This window comes from Scyliorhinus canicula, chromosome 4 (genome assembly GCF_902713615.1).
Source record: "Scyliorhinus canicula chromosome 4, sScyCan1.1, whole genome shotgun sequence".
NCBI classification, from domain to species: domain Eukaryota; kingdom Metazoa; phylum Chordata; class Chondrichthyes; order Carcharhiniformes; family Scyliorhinidae; genus Scyliorhinus; species Scyliorhinus canicula.
The window spans coordinates 51624427-51641642 of NC_052149.1; the positions used below are offsets into that span (position 1 = coordinate 51624427).

The following is a 17216-nucleotide window of genomic DNA, read 5'->3' on the forward strand; positions in this document are numbered from 1 at the left end:
CCTCTGCACCCGTTCCAAAGCTTCCACGTCCTTCCTATAATGAGGCGACCAGAACTGTACGCAATACTCCAAATGCGGCCGTACTAGAGTTTTGTACAACTGCAACATGACCTCATGGCTCCGGAACTCAATCCCTCTACCAATAAAGGCCAACACACCATAGGCCTTCTTCACAACCCTATCAACCTGGGTGGCAACTTTCAGGGATCTATGTACATGGACACCAAGATCCCTCTGCTCATCCACACTACCAAGAATTTTACCATTAGCCAAATATTCCGCATTTCTGTTATTCTTTCCAAAGTGAATCACCTCACACTTCTCCACATTAAACTCCATTTGCCACCTCTCAGCCCAGCTCTGCAGCTTATCTATGTCCCTCTGTAACCTGCAACATCCTTCCGCACTGTCTACAACTCCACCGACTTTAGTGTTGTCTGCAAATTTACTCACCCATCCTTCTGCGCCCTCCTCTAGGTCATTTATAAAAATGACAAACAGCAACGGCCCCAGAACAGATCCTTGTGGTACGCCACTCGTAACTGAACTCCATTCTGAACATTTCCCATCAACTACCACTCTCTGTCTTCTTTCAACTAGCCAATTTCTGATCCACATCTCTAAATCACCCTCAATCCCCAGCCTCCGTATTTTCTGCAATAGACGACCGTGGGGAACCTTATCAAACGCTTTACTGAAATCCATATACACCACATCAACTGCTCTACCCTCGTCTACCTGTTCAGTCACCTTCTCAAAGAACTCGATAAGGTTTGTGAGGCATGACCTACCCTTCACAAAACCATGCTGACTGTCCCTAATCATATTATTCCTATCTAGATGATTATAAATCGTATCGTATCGTATCGTATATAATAACCTATTAGGCATATTAGTAGCACGGACAAAGCCAAAGATATATAAATATTATCTTTAAATAAAGTTAACTTACCTCTTGTCTGCAAATCTAATCCAGAATCCAGCCTGGACTGTGGTTTAGTGCAGATGAAAAGGTAGCACAGCACACAAACTGTGATGACAAAGGTTAGGAGAACCACTGCTGCTATAGACAGTCCCACCAGAGCCCCAATACTGAAACAGATTGTACAAGAAGAGATATTTAAGTTTGATCTTAGATTGCATACATGAAGTTAAAAATACTGAAAAAAGAGCAAATAATTAATTTGGTAAAGATTCTTCTGCATTTAGACACATAGGGCGGGATTCTCCAACCCCCCTTCGGGTTGGAGAATCGCCAGGGGGCCGCGTGAATCCCGCCCCAACGCTCCGCGCCGGCTGTCGAATTCTCCAGCGCTGGTTTTCAGGCAGGGGCAGGGTTCACGCCGCGCCGGTCGGGGGCCGTTGGCAGCAGCCCCCCCCCCAGCAATTCTCCGAGCCCTGATGGGCCGAGCGGCCACCCGTTTTCGGCCAGTCCCTCTGCCGTGAAATGGACATGGTTCATCACAGTGGGACTTGGCTTGTCGGGCGTCTAGCGGGGTATTCGGGGGGGGGGGGCGCGGGAGAATCCAGCTCCGGGGAGGGCCCCCAGGGTGGCCTGGCCCGCGATTGGGGCCCACCGATCTGCGGGCAGGCTTGTGCCATGAGGGCGCTCTTTCCCTCCGCTCCGGCCTCTGTAGGGCTCCGCCATGGCCGGCGCGGAGAAGAAACCCCCAGCACATGCGCCAGAACATGCCGGAGGTTCTGCGCATGCACGGGACCACGGCAGCCCTTCGGCTCCGGTTGCCGTGGCACCAACCCTCTGGCGCAGGCCTAGCCTCCAGAAGTGCAGAGGATTCCGCGACGTCCGGGTGGCCCGACGCCGGAGTGGTTCGCGTCATTCTTGGCGCCAGCGCGGGCCATCCCGCTGATTGCGGGAGAATCCCACCCATTCCTCCACATATAGGAACAGCAGAAAGTATGAAATTAGTACATTTGGCCTATCAAGCATGCACCCTCCACAAATCATATGTAACCTGTAGAGTCATGGCGCGGAATTCTCCGCTCCTGGGAAAAATCGGGAGTGCCGTCGTGAACTCGGCCGAGTTTCACGACGGCCTCGGAGGTGGCTCCTCGCCCCCTATTCTCCCCTCCCGGCTGGGCTAGGAGCGGCGCTCCGTAAATCTCAGCCGCGGGGGCATAGTGCCTAGAATGACGCGGCCGGCGCGCCTAATGACGTCAGCCGCGCATGCACAGGTTGGCCGGCTCCAACCCGCACATGCGCAGCTGACGTCATGACGCTGACGGCACGAACCCGCGCATGTGCGGTGGCCGTCTTTCCCCTCAGCCGACCCGCAAGACGTGGCGCCTTGATATTGTGGGGAGGCGGAGGGGAAATAGTGCGTCCGATTTGGACGCCGGCCCGATGATCGGTGGGCACCGATCGCGGGCCTGTCCCCTCCCGAGCACAGTCGTGGTGCTCTTTCCTTTCTAGGCCACCTACAAGCCCCAAACGGGCTTCTCACTCCCGTTTCACGACGGCAGCGACCAGGTGTGGTTGCCGCCGTCGTGAAATGGCCGCAAACGGCAGGCCGCTCGGCCCATCCGGGTTGCAGAATCGCCGTTCGCCGTGAAAAACAGCGAGCAGCGATTCTTCCGAGGGGGGCGGGGGGAGAGGAGAGTATCGCGGGGGGCACGAGGGGGGAGTGAATTTTGTCGGGGGGCCCTCTCGCGATTCTCCCACGCCACGTGGGGAGAATCGCGCCCATGGACTCTATCCACAAATATCCCCTCATACTTTTGACCGTAAATGGGACAATAGCATGAACAATTAATTTTCCTTATTTGTTCTTGGAATGTGGGTGTTTCTGGCAAGGCTAGCATTTAATGCACAGGTACTATTGGTCTTGAGCAGGTGGTGAGTCACCTTCTTGAACCACAGCTATCCATGTTGTGTGGGGACACCTATATTACTTTATGGGCAGCATGGTAGCATAGTGGTTAGCACTATGGCTTCACAGCGCCAGGATCCCAGTTCGATTCTCGGCTTGGACCACTGTCTGTGCAGAGTCTGCACATTCGGGCAGCACGGTGGCACAGTGGATTAGCCCTGTTGCCTCACAGCGCCGAGGTCCCAGGTTCGATCCCAGCTCTGGTTCACTATCCGTGTGGAATTTGCCCATTCTCCCCGTGTTTGCGTGGGTTTCACCCCCACAACCCAAAGATGTGCGGGGTAGGTGGATTGGCCATGCTAAAATTGCCCCTTAATTGGAAAAAAATTAATTGGATACTCTAAATTTATTTTTTTTAAAGTCTGCACGTTTTCCCCGTGTCTGCATGGGTTTTCTCCGGGTGCTCTGGCTTCCTCCCACAAGTCCCAAAATATGTGCTATTTAGGTCATTTGGACATTCTAAATTCTCCGTCTGTGTACCCTAACAGGCGCCGAAATGTGGTGACTAAGGGTTTTTCACAGTAACTTCATTGCAGTATTAATGTAAGCCTACTTGTGACAATAAAGATTATTATTATTCTACTTTAGGGTAGGGTGTCCCAGGATTTTGACCTGGCAACAATGGAGGAACAATAATATTGTTCCAAATCAGGATGGTGTGTGACGTGGAGGTGAAATGTCCAGATGATGGCATTTACATATACCCGCTCACTTGTTCTTCTATGAGATATGAGATTTTGAAGAGCTGTGACCTGATCCTTGCGGTACCCCAATAGTAACAGCCTGTCATCCTGAGAATAACCCATTTATTACTGCTCTGTTTTCTGTCTGTTAACAAATTCCCAATCCAGACCAATATATTACCCCCAATACCAGTGTTTTTCAAACTTTTTTTCCGGCGACCCATTTTTACAAAATGGCCGCCTCTTGCGACCCATTTTTACAAAATGGCCGCCTCTTGCGACCCATGCCACATTCACAATAGATTCTCCATAGTTACGTCTTCAAACATCACATTCATTGTTCCATATTATGCCAGTGCCTCATGGTGAATAAAATAATGATTCCAAACAACGTCCTGACCAACTGCCTCCTTAATCCTCACTGTAACTCCGTTGTTTTTCCCAGTCATGTTGACTGCTCCATCATTTGTGATCCCTCTGCAATTACCCCAGCCGAGCCCGCACTTTCCAACCACAAAACTATTCTAAACTTCAAAAATTTGTGCGCCAGTCGTGTGGGTTGCTAAAGTCAGGTAGCACAGCAAACCTTCAACAAATTCTTTGTGCCAAACATACCGAACGTATACTAGCAAGGTTGCACAATCTGAAATGTCTGTACTTTCATCCAGTTGTATTGAGAATGCCTGCGCTGATTTTAAATAAGCTGGGCTTCTAAATTCTCAGTAATATCAGAAATTCAGCGAGCCACTGTGCTGTCACTAAGTGGGATGCATTTCACTTTTTCAACGAACCTCTCATCTATGACCATACAAACACTATCTAATGCTGCAGGGAGAATTAATCTCTCTGCTATAGTGTGGGGCATTTTCTCTTTAGCTACACGGTAAGTGTAAGGGAATTTGTACTGGATATTGTATGAGTTAGATACGAAGTTTAGAATCATAGGTTTTAGTGAAATAATAAAGTAAGATTTAGGTGAGTATTGAGATGAGTGTGAACTCAGGATAACTTTGTGTGACCTAATGTAATCAAGTATAGCTAAGGTAATCAAGTATAGCTAATGTAATCAAGTATAGTTAATATGATTAAAGCAGCAGACCCAGAGAAATAGCATTTAAAATACAAACAGTCACTTGGAAGAACAATGAACAGCTCAGGGCTTAACTAAAATGGTTGCCCATAAATAAGGGCTATAAAGGAGTCTGTTTTTGTATACATTCGGCCTTGGTCAGCAGAACTGTCTGTTTCACAAGAAGAAAGTTTAGACAAAGATGAGATAAGAACTGACTTATGGCTGCTAGGCTGAGAGGCTTAATGTAAACAATAGTGGCCAAAGTAAGGAAAGCAGATAAGACGGCTGTAAATTAAGATAAGAGCTTGAATCATGGAGTTAAAATGCACATAAAAGGCGGTAAGCCCTGAAGCTTTTTTAGATTGCTCCGGACAATCTCAGCTTTGTTTCTCTCATGCTAAGGGAAATAAAGTTCACTGCTTGGAAGATCGCTCCTCAGACTCTCTGTGTTTTAATATTTGAATAGGTACAAACAAATTGTCGTCCTGGGGAACCACGACAAAATTGGCGCTGCGAAGCAGGGTTGGTGAGAGATCGCCCAGAAAAGCATCTGGAAGGAGTGGCGGAGGCGAAGGTCCGACCGGGGCTGGACATCCCAAAGCCGGCATTCTGACAGCAAGGTAAGCAGATTTGTATTGCACGTAAATCCTTGTTGTCAGAAAAGGGATCTCGAGGCCCGGCGCACTCAGCTCTTTGCTGGTCTTGAATCTCCCCAACCACAAAGATATCCTGCGTGATTAAAACCAAATTGGGTAAAATAGTTTTGAGAGACTGAAACTGATCTGAAGAGTAGAGTTTTGCATGCAAAGCGCACTGTAATACTGTATTGTCTGTGAGTGGGTAAAAAGGGAGACGAGAAAAAGGCCGAACGCTAAGGTAATGCAATTAGGTTAAGTCAACCGGTTTGGAGCGGGTTTTTCCAGGATACGACTTGCCCAGAAGAGAGTAAGTGTGGGGAAAATCTGCCAGTCCAAACCTACCCAGGACCTCGGGTAACGGACGTCAGCCGAGAGGGAGAGAGATCAGTGAGAGATCACTCTCTGACCTAATACGGTAGTCAAAAGCATAGGAGGGGAACCTAACCCCGGAGGGGGGGATTAACAGCTAGGATAGAGAAAGTAAAAGACCAATTTGAACAAACTGGTCTGAGACAGCAGCGTGGAGGACAGAAATAAGAAGGAGAGTCGGAACACAGGTAGGGTAATAACTAACAACGTGGAAAGGTCACACCGACAAAACCGCCTAGCGGAAAGAGTGGTATAATCGATTGGGAAGGAAGATTAGTCAGGGAATTAAGAAAGGAAAATAACAAAAACGGAAGCAACACTGGATTGGGGAGAAATTACACATATAACTAACTTAAAAGAGGTAGAGAACGAGTGGCCGTATGTAAAGTGGGAAAGAATAGCTGATAGGAATTGGATAGACGAAATAAACTTGGAAACTCTAGGGAAATTAATAAAGGAATCTGATCGATATAGGGTTTCTATAGACATAGACAAGCACGTAAAAACCTACTACCCTCTAGCCCGGGAAAGGAAGATAGAGCCGGGACAGGGGACTACGGGGAAGTGGATATCGAGACCCCGGTTAGAATTACAGATATTGTCAAGGGACACCCAAGAGAAAGGTAAACAGGGGACTGAACACGGAAAAACGACACAGCAAGTAATAATCACTGTAACACCCAACTCTGACGGATTAAGTGATAAAAATTGTGACAGTAATCCGAAAAGACAAGTAATGGCACACCAAGTTAAAACACCAGTGGAAACATTAGGGGATAAATTCCCAGCCCTCAGGGGAGACATAGAACACGTTTCTAAAAAATGGGCCAACAGAACAAGTAAAACTAATACACCGTGGCCGGAGGAAGGCACATGGTGCGTAGAGAGATGTGAGGACCAGAAGGGAATGATAAAGAACTACAAAATAAAAGATAAATCTAAGAAAAGAATGATAGAAGAAAAGATGAGGGAAAAACAAGTCCTGATCCTTGCGAGGGTGAAAGTGAGGCGTCACAGGGAAAAATAGAAGGAAAGAGGGTCAAAGCCAGCAGAAAGGAAAGAGAAAGAAGAAGAAGCATAGAGGAAACATGTGGGAAAAGGCGCAAAGAGGCAGGAAGACGAGAAAAGGGGGAAGCGGAGATGGAGGCCAGCCCATCGTAACCTATAACATTTCTGCCTTCCCACTGCCCATAAACCCAGAAGCCCACAGCCTAAATTATCAAAACCAATACGCCCTACAAAATCAGACTGACTGGAATAAAAATGGGAAAAGACAGGGAAGTGGTAGGCCACCCTTTCAGAATCAGAGAGGACAGGGACAGGTTAATTATCAGACTCCGAGACAGGGACCACTGCCTGGCCCTCCAGGTGTGTGCTGGGGGTGCGGGGAGACAGGTCACATAAAAAGGAATTGCCTGCGGAATTCCACCAGACAGGGAGAAAACCAGCAACAGGCAGGCCAACAGCTGATCCAAGGGTCGCCGAACAGCGTCCCGATGTTTCAAGGGCCGGGGAACCATCAGAGTTTCGCATAGAGAGGCCCAGAGAACCCCGAAATGGTAGGACAGTACGTACAAATAACAGAAACCGCAGAGCAGGAACCTATAGTTAATGCTAGAGTAGGCGGGATCGAGGTCCCCATGATGATAGACACCGGTGCCACCTGTACGTGCATACAAACGAAATATGCGGATCACCTACCATTGTCAAACCGGTTTGTAAAAACTGTGGGGTTCTCGGGGAAAATAACACTAGCTCAAATGACGATGCCGGTGCCTATTACCATTGGAAATAAAACTACCCATGTACCTATTTTAGTATATGATAAAACTCCTTTAAATCTATTGGGAAGGGACGCAATCCTAGGTCTGGGACTGAAATTAGAATGTACCGAACAAGGAATTGATTTGATGGGAATGTATTCACTTGAGGTACCAGGAAAGGAAGGGGTTAATGTATATTGGCTGGGAGATATAGAGGAACAAATTAAAAGACAGATCTGGACAGTCTGGGGAAAACTTATAGACACTTGGGTTCCACAAGCCAAGTGGCCGAGAACAGAATTACACAGTACAATGATATTTGATGAAGGACAGGCACCTGAAATACAAGAGAAATGGGAAAAGGAGGCAGGACGAGAACAGGAAATAAAGTCAGGAAGTATTTTAATTGGACTAGAGGGAGTGGCCCTCGCAATCGTTAGGAATGAATGGATTGACAAATGGTTCTCGGTACCTGGGGCGGAGCCACATGTCACATTGAAAGTTAATCCGGGATATAGATCAAAGGACCTAGGACCCATGGTGTTAAGAGCGCAAGACTTAGAATTTGTACAGACAGATAGTGCAGATATTTGGACGTCCAGCGATGGACAAATGACAAAAATAATTTTGGATGTTAGGATGCTTGGGACACCAAAGCAGATAACAATAGGAGTGCGAAGTGAGAAACAGGAGCGGGAATGGAGAGAGAGCTTAGAGCAGGATTTGAATTCCCTCCCACAGGAGTTGTGGTCCAGACAGGACACGGATGTAGGGAGGGTTAAAAACGCTAATCCAGTTGAAGTCAGATTAAAGACAGGACGCCAGGGGCCCTATAGACCACAATACCCAATCAAGACAGAAGCAATTGAAGGAATTAGAGAAACGATTAAGGGATTGATAGAAGCAGGGGTATTAAAGGAAACCCGGAGTAGGTGTAATACCCCGCTCCTACCAGTAAAGAAGGCGGACGGAGAAAAATGGAGATTGGTGCATGACCTAAGGGCAATTAATGAGGTAGTGGAAGATATGCCCGTAGAAGTTCCAAACCCTTACACCTTGCTGACAAATATACCACCTGAAAGTAGATGGTTTACGGTAATCGACCTATGTTCAGCATTTTTTAGTGTGCCACTAGCTCCAGAAAGTCAGTATCTCTTTGCATTTACGTACGAGGGGAAACAATACACATACAATAGAATGCCCCAAGGATTTAAACATTCCCCACATGTATTCAATCAGGTGTTGAAAGCAGATTTAGAAGGAATACAGTTGGAAGGAACACTGCTACAGTATGTGGATGATTTACTATTATGCACAGAGACACAAGAACAATGCAGGAAGGATAGTTTAAAACTTTTGAAAAGACTAGCAGAGGGGGGTCATAAAGTATCCTGGAAGAAGCTGCAGCTGTGCCAGAGAAAGGTAGAATACTTGGGGAGAGAAATATCCGCAGGGCAGAAGGGGATAGCTTCACAGCAAATAGAAGCAGTACTGAAAATTCCAAAACCACAGACGGTGGGACAAATGATGACATTTTTGGGAATGACAGGCTTCAGTTCAGAATGGGTGGAAAACTATGCAGAAAAAACGCAGGCCCTACGAAAGATAATGAAGGAAGCAGGGTGTGACGAATTAAAAGCCAAACTAAAATGGGACAAAGATGCGCTAGAAGCATTTGAGAATATAAAGAGTGAAATGGCACAGGCACCAGCATTGGCTTTACCGACCTATGACAAGCCCTTTGATTTATTTGTGAGTAACAGAGAAGCCGGATTTGCTACAGCAGTGTTAACACAGGAAAGTTGCAAGGGAAGGCGAAGGCAGACTGTAGCATATTATAGTACCAAACTAGATGACGTAGCAATGGGATACCCGCCGTGTTATCAAGGCCTGGCAGCAGCTTGGTGGGCGTACGAAAAGGCAGCTACGGTCACAATGGGATATCCGATAAACATACATGTATACCATAAAATAGCTGAATTGATTGAAAAAGGGAAGTTTGTTCTGACGCTGGCTAGAATTCATCATTTTCAAATGCTGACCACGTTCCCGGACATTACGATAGTAAAGTGCAATAGGGCCAACCCAGCTGACTATATGCCATTGCCACATGAGGGAGAGGAGCATGAGTGTGTGAGAGAGACAAGAGTGTTTATGAAACTGAGGAAAGATCTGCAGGCTGATAAGTTAAACACAGAAGAAAAGAGAACGTTGTATGTTGACGGCTCGTGCCATAGGGATCATAGGGGAAATCATGCTGGCTATGCAGTAGTTGAACAGAAAGGGAAAACATTTGAGGTAGTGGAGGCAAACGAATGTGAGCAGCCATGCTCAGCCCAGTTAGCGGAGCTTGAAGCACTGACCAGAGCATGTGAGTTAGCAAACGGGGAGGCAGTGGAAATTTATACTGATTCAGCCTATGCCCACGGGGTTTGTCACCTGTTTGGGGCAATATGGAAGCAAAGGGGATTTATGAAAAGCGGAGGAGGACCAATTCAACACGAAGTTCAAATCAGGGCTTTAATAAGGGCTATGATGGGCCCAAGGGAATTAGCCATAATTAAGTGTCAGGCGCATAAAAAGGGAACAGATAACATCACACAGGGAAATACCAAAGCTGACAAGGCGGCTAAAGAAGCATCAAGATACATTGAGGCTACGATAGCCCCAGTAGAAATAGCAAGGCCGCACCCAGGGCCAGGTGTGGGGAATATCGAACCTCAAATCACATTAGAAGATGGGGCACAATTACAGGAAGAAGCCCCTGTAGCAGAAAAAACAATGTGGAGAGAGAGAGGAGCATTACAGGGACAACATGACAAAATATGGAGAAATGGGGAAGGGTTGATCATAGCACCCACATCGTTACTAACCGTACTAATTAGTGAAGCACACGGGGTGGATCACTGTGTGAGAGGAGAAGTGGCGAGGAAGATTAAGAAAGAAGGATTCTGGTCACCATACCTGCAGAACTCAATTGACTACATACTGGGTCTGTGTGAGGTGTGTGCTCAGAATAATATCAGGAAAGGCATTACTGCCCCAATAGGGCACATACCCATTCCTGAAGGGCCGTTTAAACATCTATGCATGGACTATGTGGATATGGGAAAGGTGGTAAGAGGAAAAAGATACATGTTAGTGATTATTGATAGATTCAGCAGATGGATAGAAGCAACGCCATCCAAAGATCAAGGATCTGGGACGGTAATTAACTTCCTGTCAAAAGAAATTATCCCAAGATTTGGCATACCCATGCAATTAAGTTCAGACAATGGATCTGCTTTTATAGGGAGGGCACTGAGAGAGACACTCTCAGCACTCCGTATAAAGCAGAGGTTTGGATGTGTGTATCATCCTCAATCCCAAGGAATGGTGGAGAGAGCAAACGGAACCCTCAAGGCTAAAATAAGCAAAATTTGTAGTGAGACAGGAAAAAACTGGATAGATGCTCTGCCATTGGCTTTAATGCAGTACAGGAGTCAGGAAAACAGAATCACACATTTAAGCCCGCATGAGATGATGACAGGAAGAGTAATGCCGGTGCCAAAGATCGGGGGAGCAGGGGGCCCCACATTGGAGTGTTTAGATCAGGATGCAAGAGAGTATGTACGACAATTAACTTTTATACATAGAACTATTTTTGAACAGGAAAAGGCCAAGGAGGAGGAGAGCCCTGCCACGGAACACCAGATCACACCGGGAGATCAAGTATACATCAGAAAGTTCCGGAGACGTTGGCATGAACCCAGACGAGAAGGGCCGTTTGAAGTCACCAGAGTATCTCCCACGGCGTTGCAAGTAGAAGGCAGTACACTGTGGTATCACTTGAACCATTGTACCAGAACGGTACCCGGGGTAGGGGAGAGAAGGGAGACTGAAGTTAGAGGTAGGGCGGATAGAAGTAGCAGCGAGGAAGAGATAGCACTACACGAGGATAATCGTGAGGGGGAGGAGCAGAGCCAAAGTACAGCAGAAATAATAAATGATGATGAGAGTGGTTCTGTGCATGAGCTGGCTGATGATACAAATGCCCAGCTTCAGCCTGTTAGTCACGGTGCCGAGGGAGGTGAGGACGGTGAGAGGGCCTCATTCCCCACAGGGGACTTGGAACCTATTTCCCTGGGGGACTTCCTTGACCCGTAACAAGGGAAAGTGGGATGCAGATGACATAGGGGTGCGGAATCAGGAAGGTAGAGTATTAAGACAAACAAGACGTAGGCGATCAGTGAGTACGGATACTATTTGGGAGAAAGGAGGGGTCTGTGTTATGTTTGGAGATCAGTGTTGCACATTTATCCCTAACAACACTGATCCAGAGGGGTCATTTACACGGGCCATGAATAAGTTGAAGAATCTTAGGGCAGAAGTGAAAGAAAATGCTGGGTTTGGGCATGAAGCATGGAATTGGTTGGATAGGATGTTCGGAAGATGGGGGGCATGGTTTGCCAAAGCTGGAGCTGTAGCAATCATAATCATAACCGTTCTAGGACTCATATTTTGTTGTTTTTTACCCGCCCTGAGATCCTTCCTTACCAGAGTTGCAACACGGCAGATGATGGTTACAAGCAGCTCACGCTCGCGAGGAAAAACAGAGGAACGGGAAAACCTTGAGCTGCCTCCGATGAGCGGATTCACCATGACCCTGGTCGAGATGGAAACTCGTCACTCTGTGAAAGGACTATAATAATGGACGATTGCTTTGTACCAACAACAGCACCTGACTGAAATTCGCAAAAGACTTGGAGAACTTAGTCTGTACACAGGAATCAGTCTTTTTTCCTTCCCTTGACAAGGGTGGGAAGGTTTTTGGCTGATGGCTGTTAGGAGCAAGCAATCTGGGGGAGCGACCCGAGAATTCGAATCTGGATAGATGAATTATGATAAAGAAGAATTAGGGGCGTTGTTCCCTGACCAAAGTATTCGGCTCCTCCACATTGCCTGCAAAAAGTGTTTAAAATAAATTGTAAATGGGATCCAGTAAGGGGATTATTTGAGCTTGGTAATTTGTGTGAGGCTAGGGAATAGCCTCAAAGGGGGGACATGTAAGGGAATTTGTACTGGATATTGTATGAGTTAGATACGAAGTTTAGAATCATAGGTTTTAGTGAAATAATAAAGTAAGATTTAGGTGAGTATTGAGATGAGTGTGAACTCAGGATAACTTTGTGTGACCTAATGTAATCAAGTATAGCTAAGGTAATCAAGTATAGCTAATGTAATCAAGTATAGTTAATATGATTAAAGCAGCAGACCCAGAGAAATAGCATTTAAAATACAAACAGTCACTTGGAAGAACAATGAACAGCTCAGGGCTTAACTAAAATGGTTGCCCATAAATAAGGGCTATAAAGGAGTCTGTTTTTGTATACATTCGGCCTTGGTCAGCAGAACTGTCTGTTTCACAAGAAGAAAGTTTAGACAAAGATGAGATAAGAACTGACTTATGGCTGCTAGGCTGAGAGGCTTAATGTAAACAATAGTGGCCAAAGTAAGGAAAGCAGATAAGACGGCTGTAAATTAAGATAAGAGCTTGAATCATGGAGTTAAAATGCACATAAAAGGCGGTAAGCCCTGAAGCTTTTTTAGATTGCTCCGGACAATCTCAGCTTTGTTTCTCTCATGCTAAGGGAAATAAAGTTCACTGCTTGGAAGATCGCTCCTCAGACTCTCTGTGTTTTAATATTTGAATAGGTACAAACAAATTGTCGTCCTGGGGAACCACGACATAAGCTACCATGTAAGAGGCTAATTGTACTTTGTTGTTCAATATAACATTTCTGCTGAGGACTTCAGCCGACGATTTAAATTCTCGTTGCATCCTTTGAAAAAAATCAAGAGGTTTGTCCTCGAATTCGCTATGCTTAGTCTTCAAATGGCTTTGAAGTTTTGAGGATTTAAAACTTTCATTTGCCAGCACATCCCTGCATATAACGCACATGGGCCTTGCATCCTCATATGCATTGGCACAAATAATAAATCCATACCTTAAAAAATCGTCTTTATACTGCTTTATGCCTGATTTCAGTTTCTTCTTAATGGGCTGTTCACCAGAGGCCCTGGAGCTCACACCAGCACTGCTTTGTCCTCGTGTGGACCCTCCTGAACAGCTCACACCAACACTGCTTTGTCCTGCTGTGGATTCTCCTGAACAGCTCACACCAACACTGCTTTGTCCTGGTGTGGACCCTCCTGAACAGCTCACACCAACACTGCTTTGTCCTGCTGTGGATTCTCCTGAACAGCTCACACCAACACTGCTTTGTCCTGCTGTGGATTCTCCTGAACAGCTCACACCAACACTGCTTTGTCCTGCTGTGGATTCTCCTGAACAGCTCACGCCAACACTGCTTTGTCCTGCTGTGGATTCTCCTGAGCCACTCTCTTCAGCAGGTTTAGCTGTGAGATCCTGGCCTGTTTGTGTCTCTGGTCCTCTCTTCCATTTTAACGATCCATCCAAAACGATCCATTTTAAATTTTACTGGCCTGTTGCTTGTTTGCTGCTAACAAAATGGAGGAATCGCAATCGCGCCTAAAGCACGTGATGTCAACATTCGAGGGGCGTGACCTGCCCTCTGCCTCCCTTTAGGCAGGAAAATTAGATAGATTAGGTCAAAAAATCTTCTGTGTCTCTGCAGCAGCCGGCTATTAATAACGCCGGCCGCAAGCCGCCTTCAAAATGGCCGTGAACATATTTTTAAAAATCGCCCGCATTGCGCATGCATACTGATGATCGGGCGCGCATGCGTAATGCGGCTAATTCTTTTTACTATGTTTGCGGCCATTTTGAAGGCCACTTGCAGCCGGCGTTATTAAAATCCGGCTGCTGCGGCTGATTTGCGCGATCGGGAGGGCCGTGAAGGACGCCTCCCGACAGCCGCCCACGACCCACCTGCGGGTCTTGCCCCCGAGTTTGAAGAACACTGGCCTACAGGGCAGCTGCTCTTTATACCTCTCCTCAAGGGGGCGGAGCCAGGGGCGGAGCCCACAATAGCACCAACATGATACATTCCGTGTAGTACAGTACAATGCTCCATAGGTGAGCCCACATGGGCAACAGCGTGATACAATGTAATACAGTGGTGAATGGTTAGTACAATATGTTCACCACACCATTTCACATCATCCTGCCACCCACCCCGCGGATCGCAACCCCCACTTTGAAAAACACTGCCCTATACCATGTCTCTAGTTTTGATAACTAACCCCCTGTGTGGTACTTTGGCAAAAGCCTTCTGAAAATAAAAAATACATGACATCCACTCATACTCCTTTATCTATGCTACAAGTAACATCCTCAAAAACTCCCAACAGGTTTGTCAAACATGAGTTCCATTTTGTAAATCCATGTTGAGCCCACCCAACCAAAACAAATCTAGTTACCACATCCTTTATAATCATTTATAACATTTTGTCTCCTACTGACGTCAAACTAACAGGTGTGTAGTTCACCATTTTCTCTCTCCCTCCCTTCTTAAATAATGGAGTTACATTTGCTACTTTACAATCTGCAAGAACCTTTCCAGAATCTATAGAAGTTTCAAAGATATTCACCAATGCATCCACTATCGCTATAGCCAAGAGACCTTTAACGCTCGGACCAGTGGTTCACCTGGTCCAAGAGATTTATCAATCTTCAAACCAATATTTTTTTTCAAGTACTACATCTTTCATAATACTAATTTCTTTCTGTTCCTTATTTTCACAATTCCCTTGGTTTTCAACTATTTCTAGAATATTTTCTGCACCTTCCTCTGTGAAGACAAACATAAAGTAATTGTTTAGCTTCTCTACCATTTCCCTATTCTCGATTATAACTTTTCCTGCGTTTGTCTATAATGGACCCAGATTTGTTCTCGTCAATCTTTTCCTTTTCACATACCTAAAGGAGCTATTATAGTGAACCTTTATGTTTTTTGCCTGCTTGCATTAATATTCCCTTTTTCCCTTTCTTTATAAATTTCTTGGTTCCCCTTTGTTGGATTTGAAATGGTTCTCAATTGTCAGGCTTATCACTTTTTCTGGCAACCTCATAAGCCACTTCCTCTGATCTAATGCAATCTTTAACTTCTGTTGTTAGCCATGGTTAATTTACCTTTCCTGTTGTGCTTTTGTGTCTTTGAGTAATGTGTTTGTTGTAGACCATACAAAACTTTTTTAACTACTAGCCATTCCCGATCTATTGTCAGTGCATTTCCCAATCCCCCATTGCATTTCCCAATCCCCCATTGCAAACCTACCCCTCATATCTTCATAGTTTCCTTTGTTTAAATTTAAGGCCCTAGTTTCGTAAAGAACTATTTCACTTTCAAACTTTATGCAAAATGTTATATTATGATCAATATTTCCAAAAGACCTCTTTGCAGCAAGGTTATTAATTAGCCCTTTTCATTCCATAATTGTAAATCTAAAATAGCCCAACTCCTAATTGGTCCTTAAACTGGTCCATAAACTCATCTCGTACATATTCTGGGAATTCATCTTGCACATTATTATTGCTAAAGAGATTTTCCCAGTCTATATGTCAATTGAAGTCACCCATTATTACTGGATTACCCATGTTACATGCAGCTATAATTTCCTGATTCATACCATGTCCAACATTACTACTGTAGTTTGTTAGCCAAGAAATGAAATGAAATGAAAAATGAAAATCGCTTATTGTCACGAGTAGGCTTCAATGAAGTTACTGTGAAAAGCCCCTAGTCGCCACATTCCGGTGCCTGTCCGGAACAATTCCCCCCAATGTATGTTGCCCCTTGTTGTTACTTACCTCAACCAGAACTGATTCTAGATCTTGATTCTTCAATCTAAGATCCTCTCTCACGAACTTTCAGTCCCTTAATAACAGCACAAACTCACCTCCTTTTCCTTTTTTCCTACCCTTCCTATTTCCTTGAATATCCATTTCCCAGTCTTGGTCACCCTGTTATTCAGCAAGAAAAGTACAGAGTCGATTTTGGGCCTGCAGCACCGAGAAAAACCTGGCTTTTGCCGTTTCTTTTGGCCTCGGCGAAGGCCGCCCTTCGAGGCGGCACTTTAGTCATTTGCTGCACTGGCGGTCCCAGCTCACCAGCGCAGGAAGACTACTCGCGGATCAATGCTCCATTTGTAATGGCGGCCCCGATCTTTTGACACCCCTCAGCAACGCCACCGCGGCCTTCGGATCCCTCAATTGCACCCCCCACTCGGGGTCCTCAAGCCCCCTCCCTCCACATCTAATGGGCAAGGCACCCTGAGCCCGACCCCTGACACAGGTACCTTGGCACTGCCAGCCTGGTACCCAGGCAGTACACCTTCCAGACTGGCAGTGCCACCCAGGTGGCAGTGTCAAGGTGCCAGGCAGGCAGTGCCAAGGTGCCCAGTGCCAGCAGGAGTGCCAGGGTGTCACCTTGTCCATTGCCCGATCACCCAAGGGTCTCCACTGACTTGGGAGACCCCTCGGGTGCTGTTACAACTTGTCTACATTTTTGTGGACCAGTACTAACCAGTGCCCTGGCGAGGTCTTCCAGGCATGGTCGGTGAATCCCAGGCACCGGGAGAATCCGGCAAGCGCATATTTAAACAAGCCTAATTGTCAGGCTTATCATTTTTTCTGGCAATCTTATAAGTCACTTCGTCTGATCTATAACCCAGTGAGGGTGAGATCCAGATTGCGACGTTTTGAGCGTCGTGAATCCTGCAAGAGGCCTCTTGCTATATTCAACGGCCTCATTGCGTCACCAAGTTGTGTTCGACAATGCCGGTAAATTGTCCCCCACGAGACTTCCAGTGGCACCCATGAAGGGATTGGTCGCACATTT

The 17216-nt window shown here is 46.1% G+C and overlaps 1 protein-coding gene across 1 annotated transcript in view; it reads right to left on the reverse strand.

Annotated features, from left to right (window-relative positions):
- The window catches only part of LOC119964571 (protein shisa-like-2A), a 38159-nt gene that overhangs the window by 9617 nt on the left and 11326 nt on the right, over positions 1-17216 (reverse strand). The window contains exon 2 of the mRNA XM_038794237.1: positions 953-1092. Coding sequence (XP_038650165.1) covers positions 953-1092 — 140 coding nt within the window. The remainder of the gene's footprint in view (positions 1-952; positions 1093-17216) is intronic.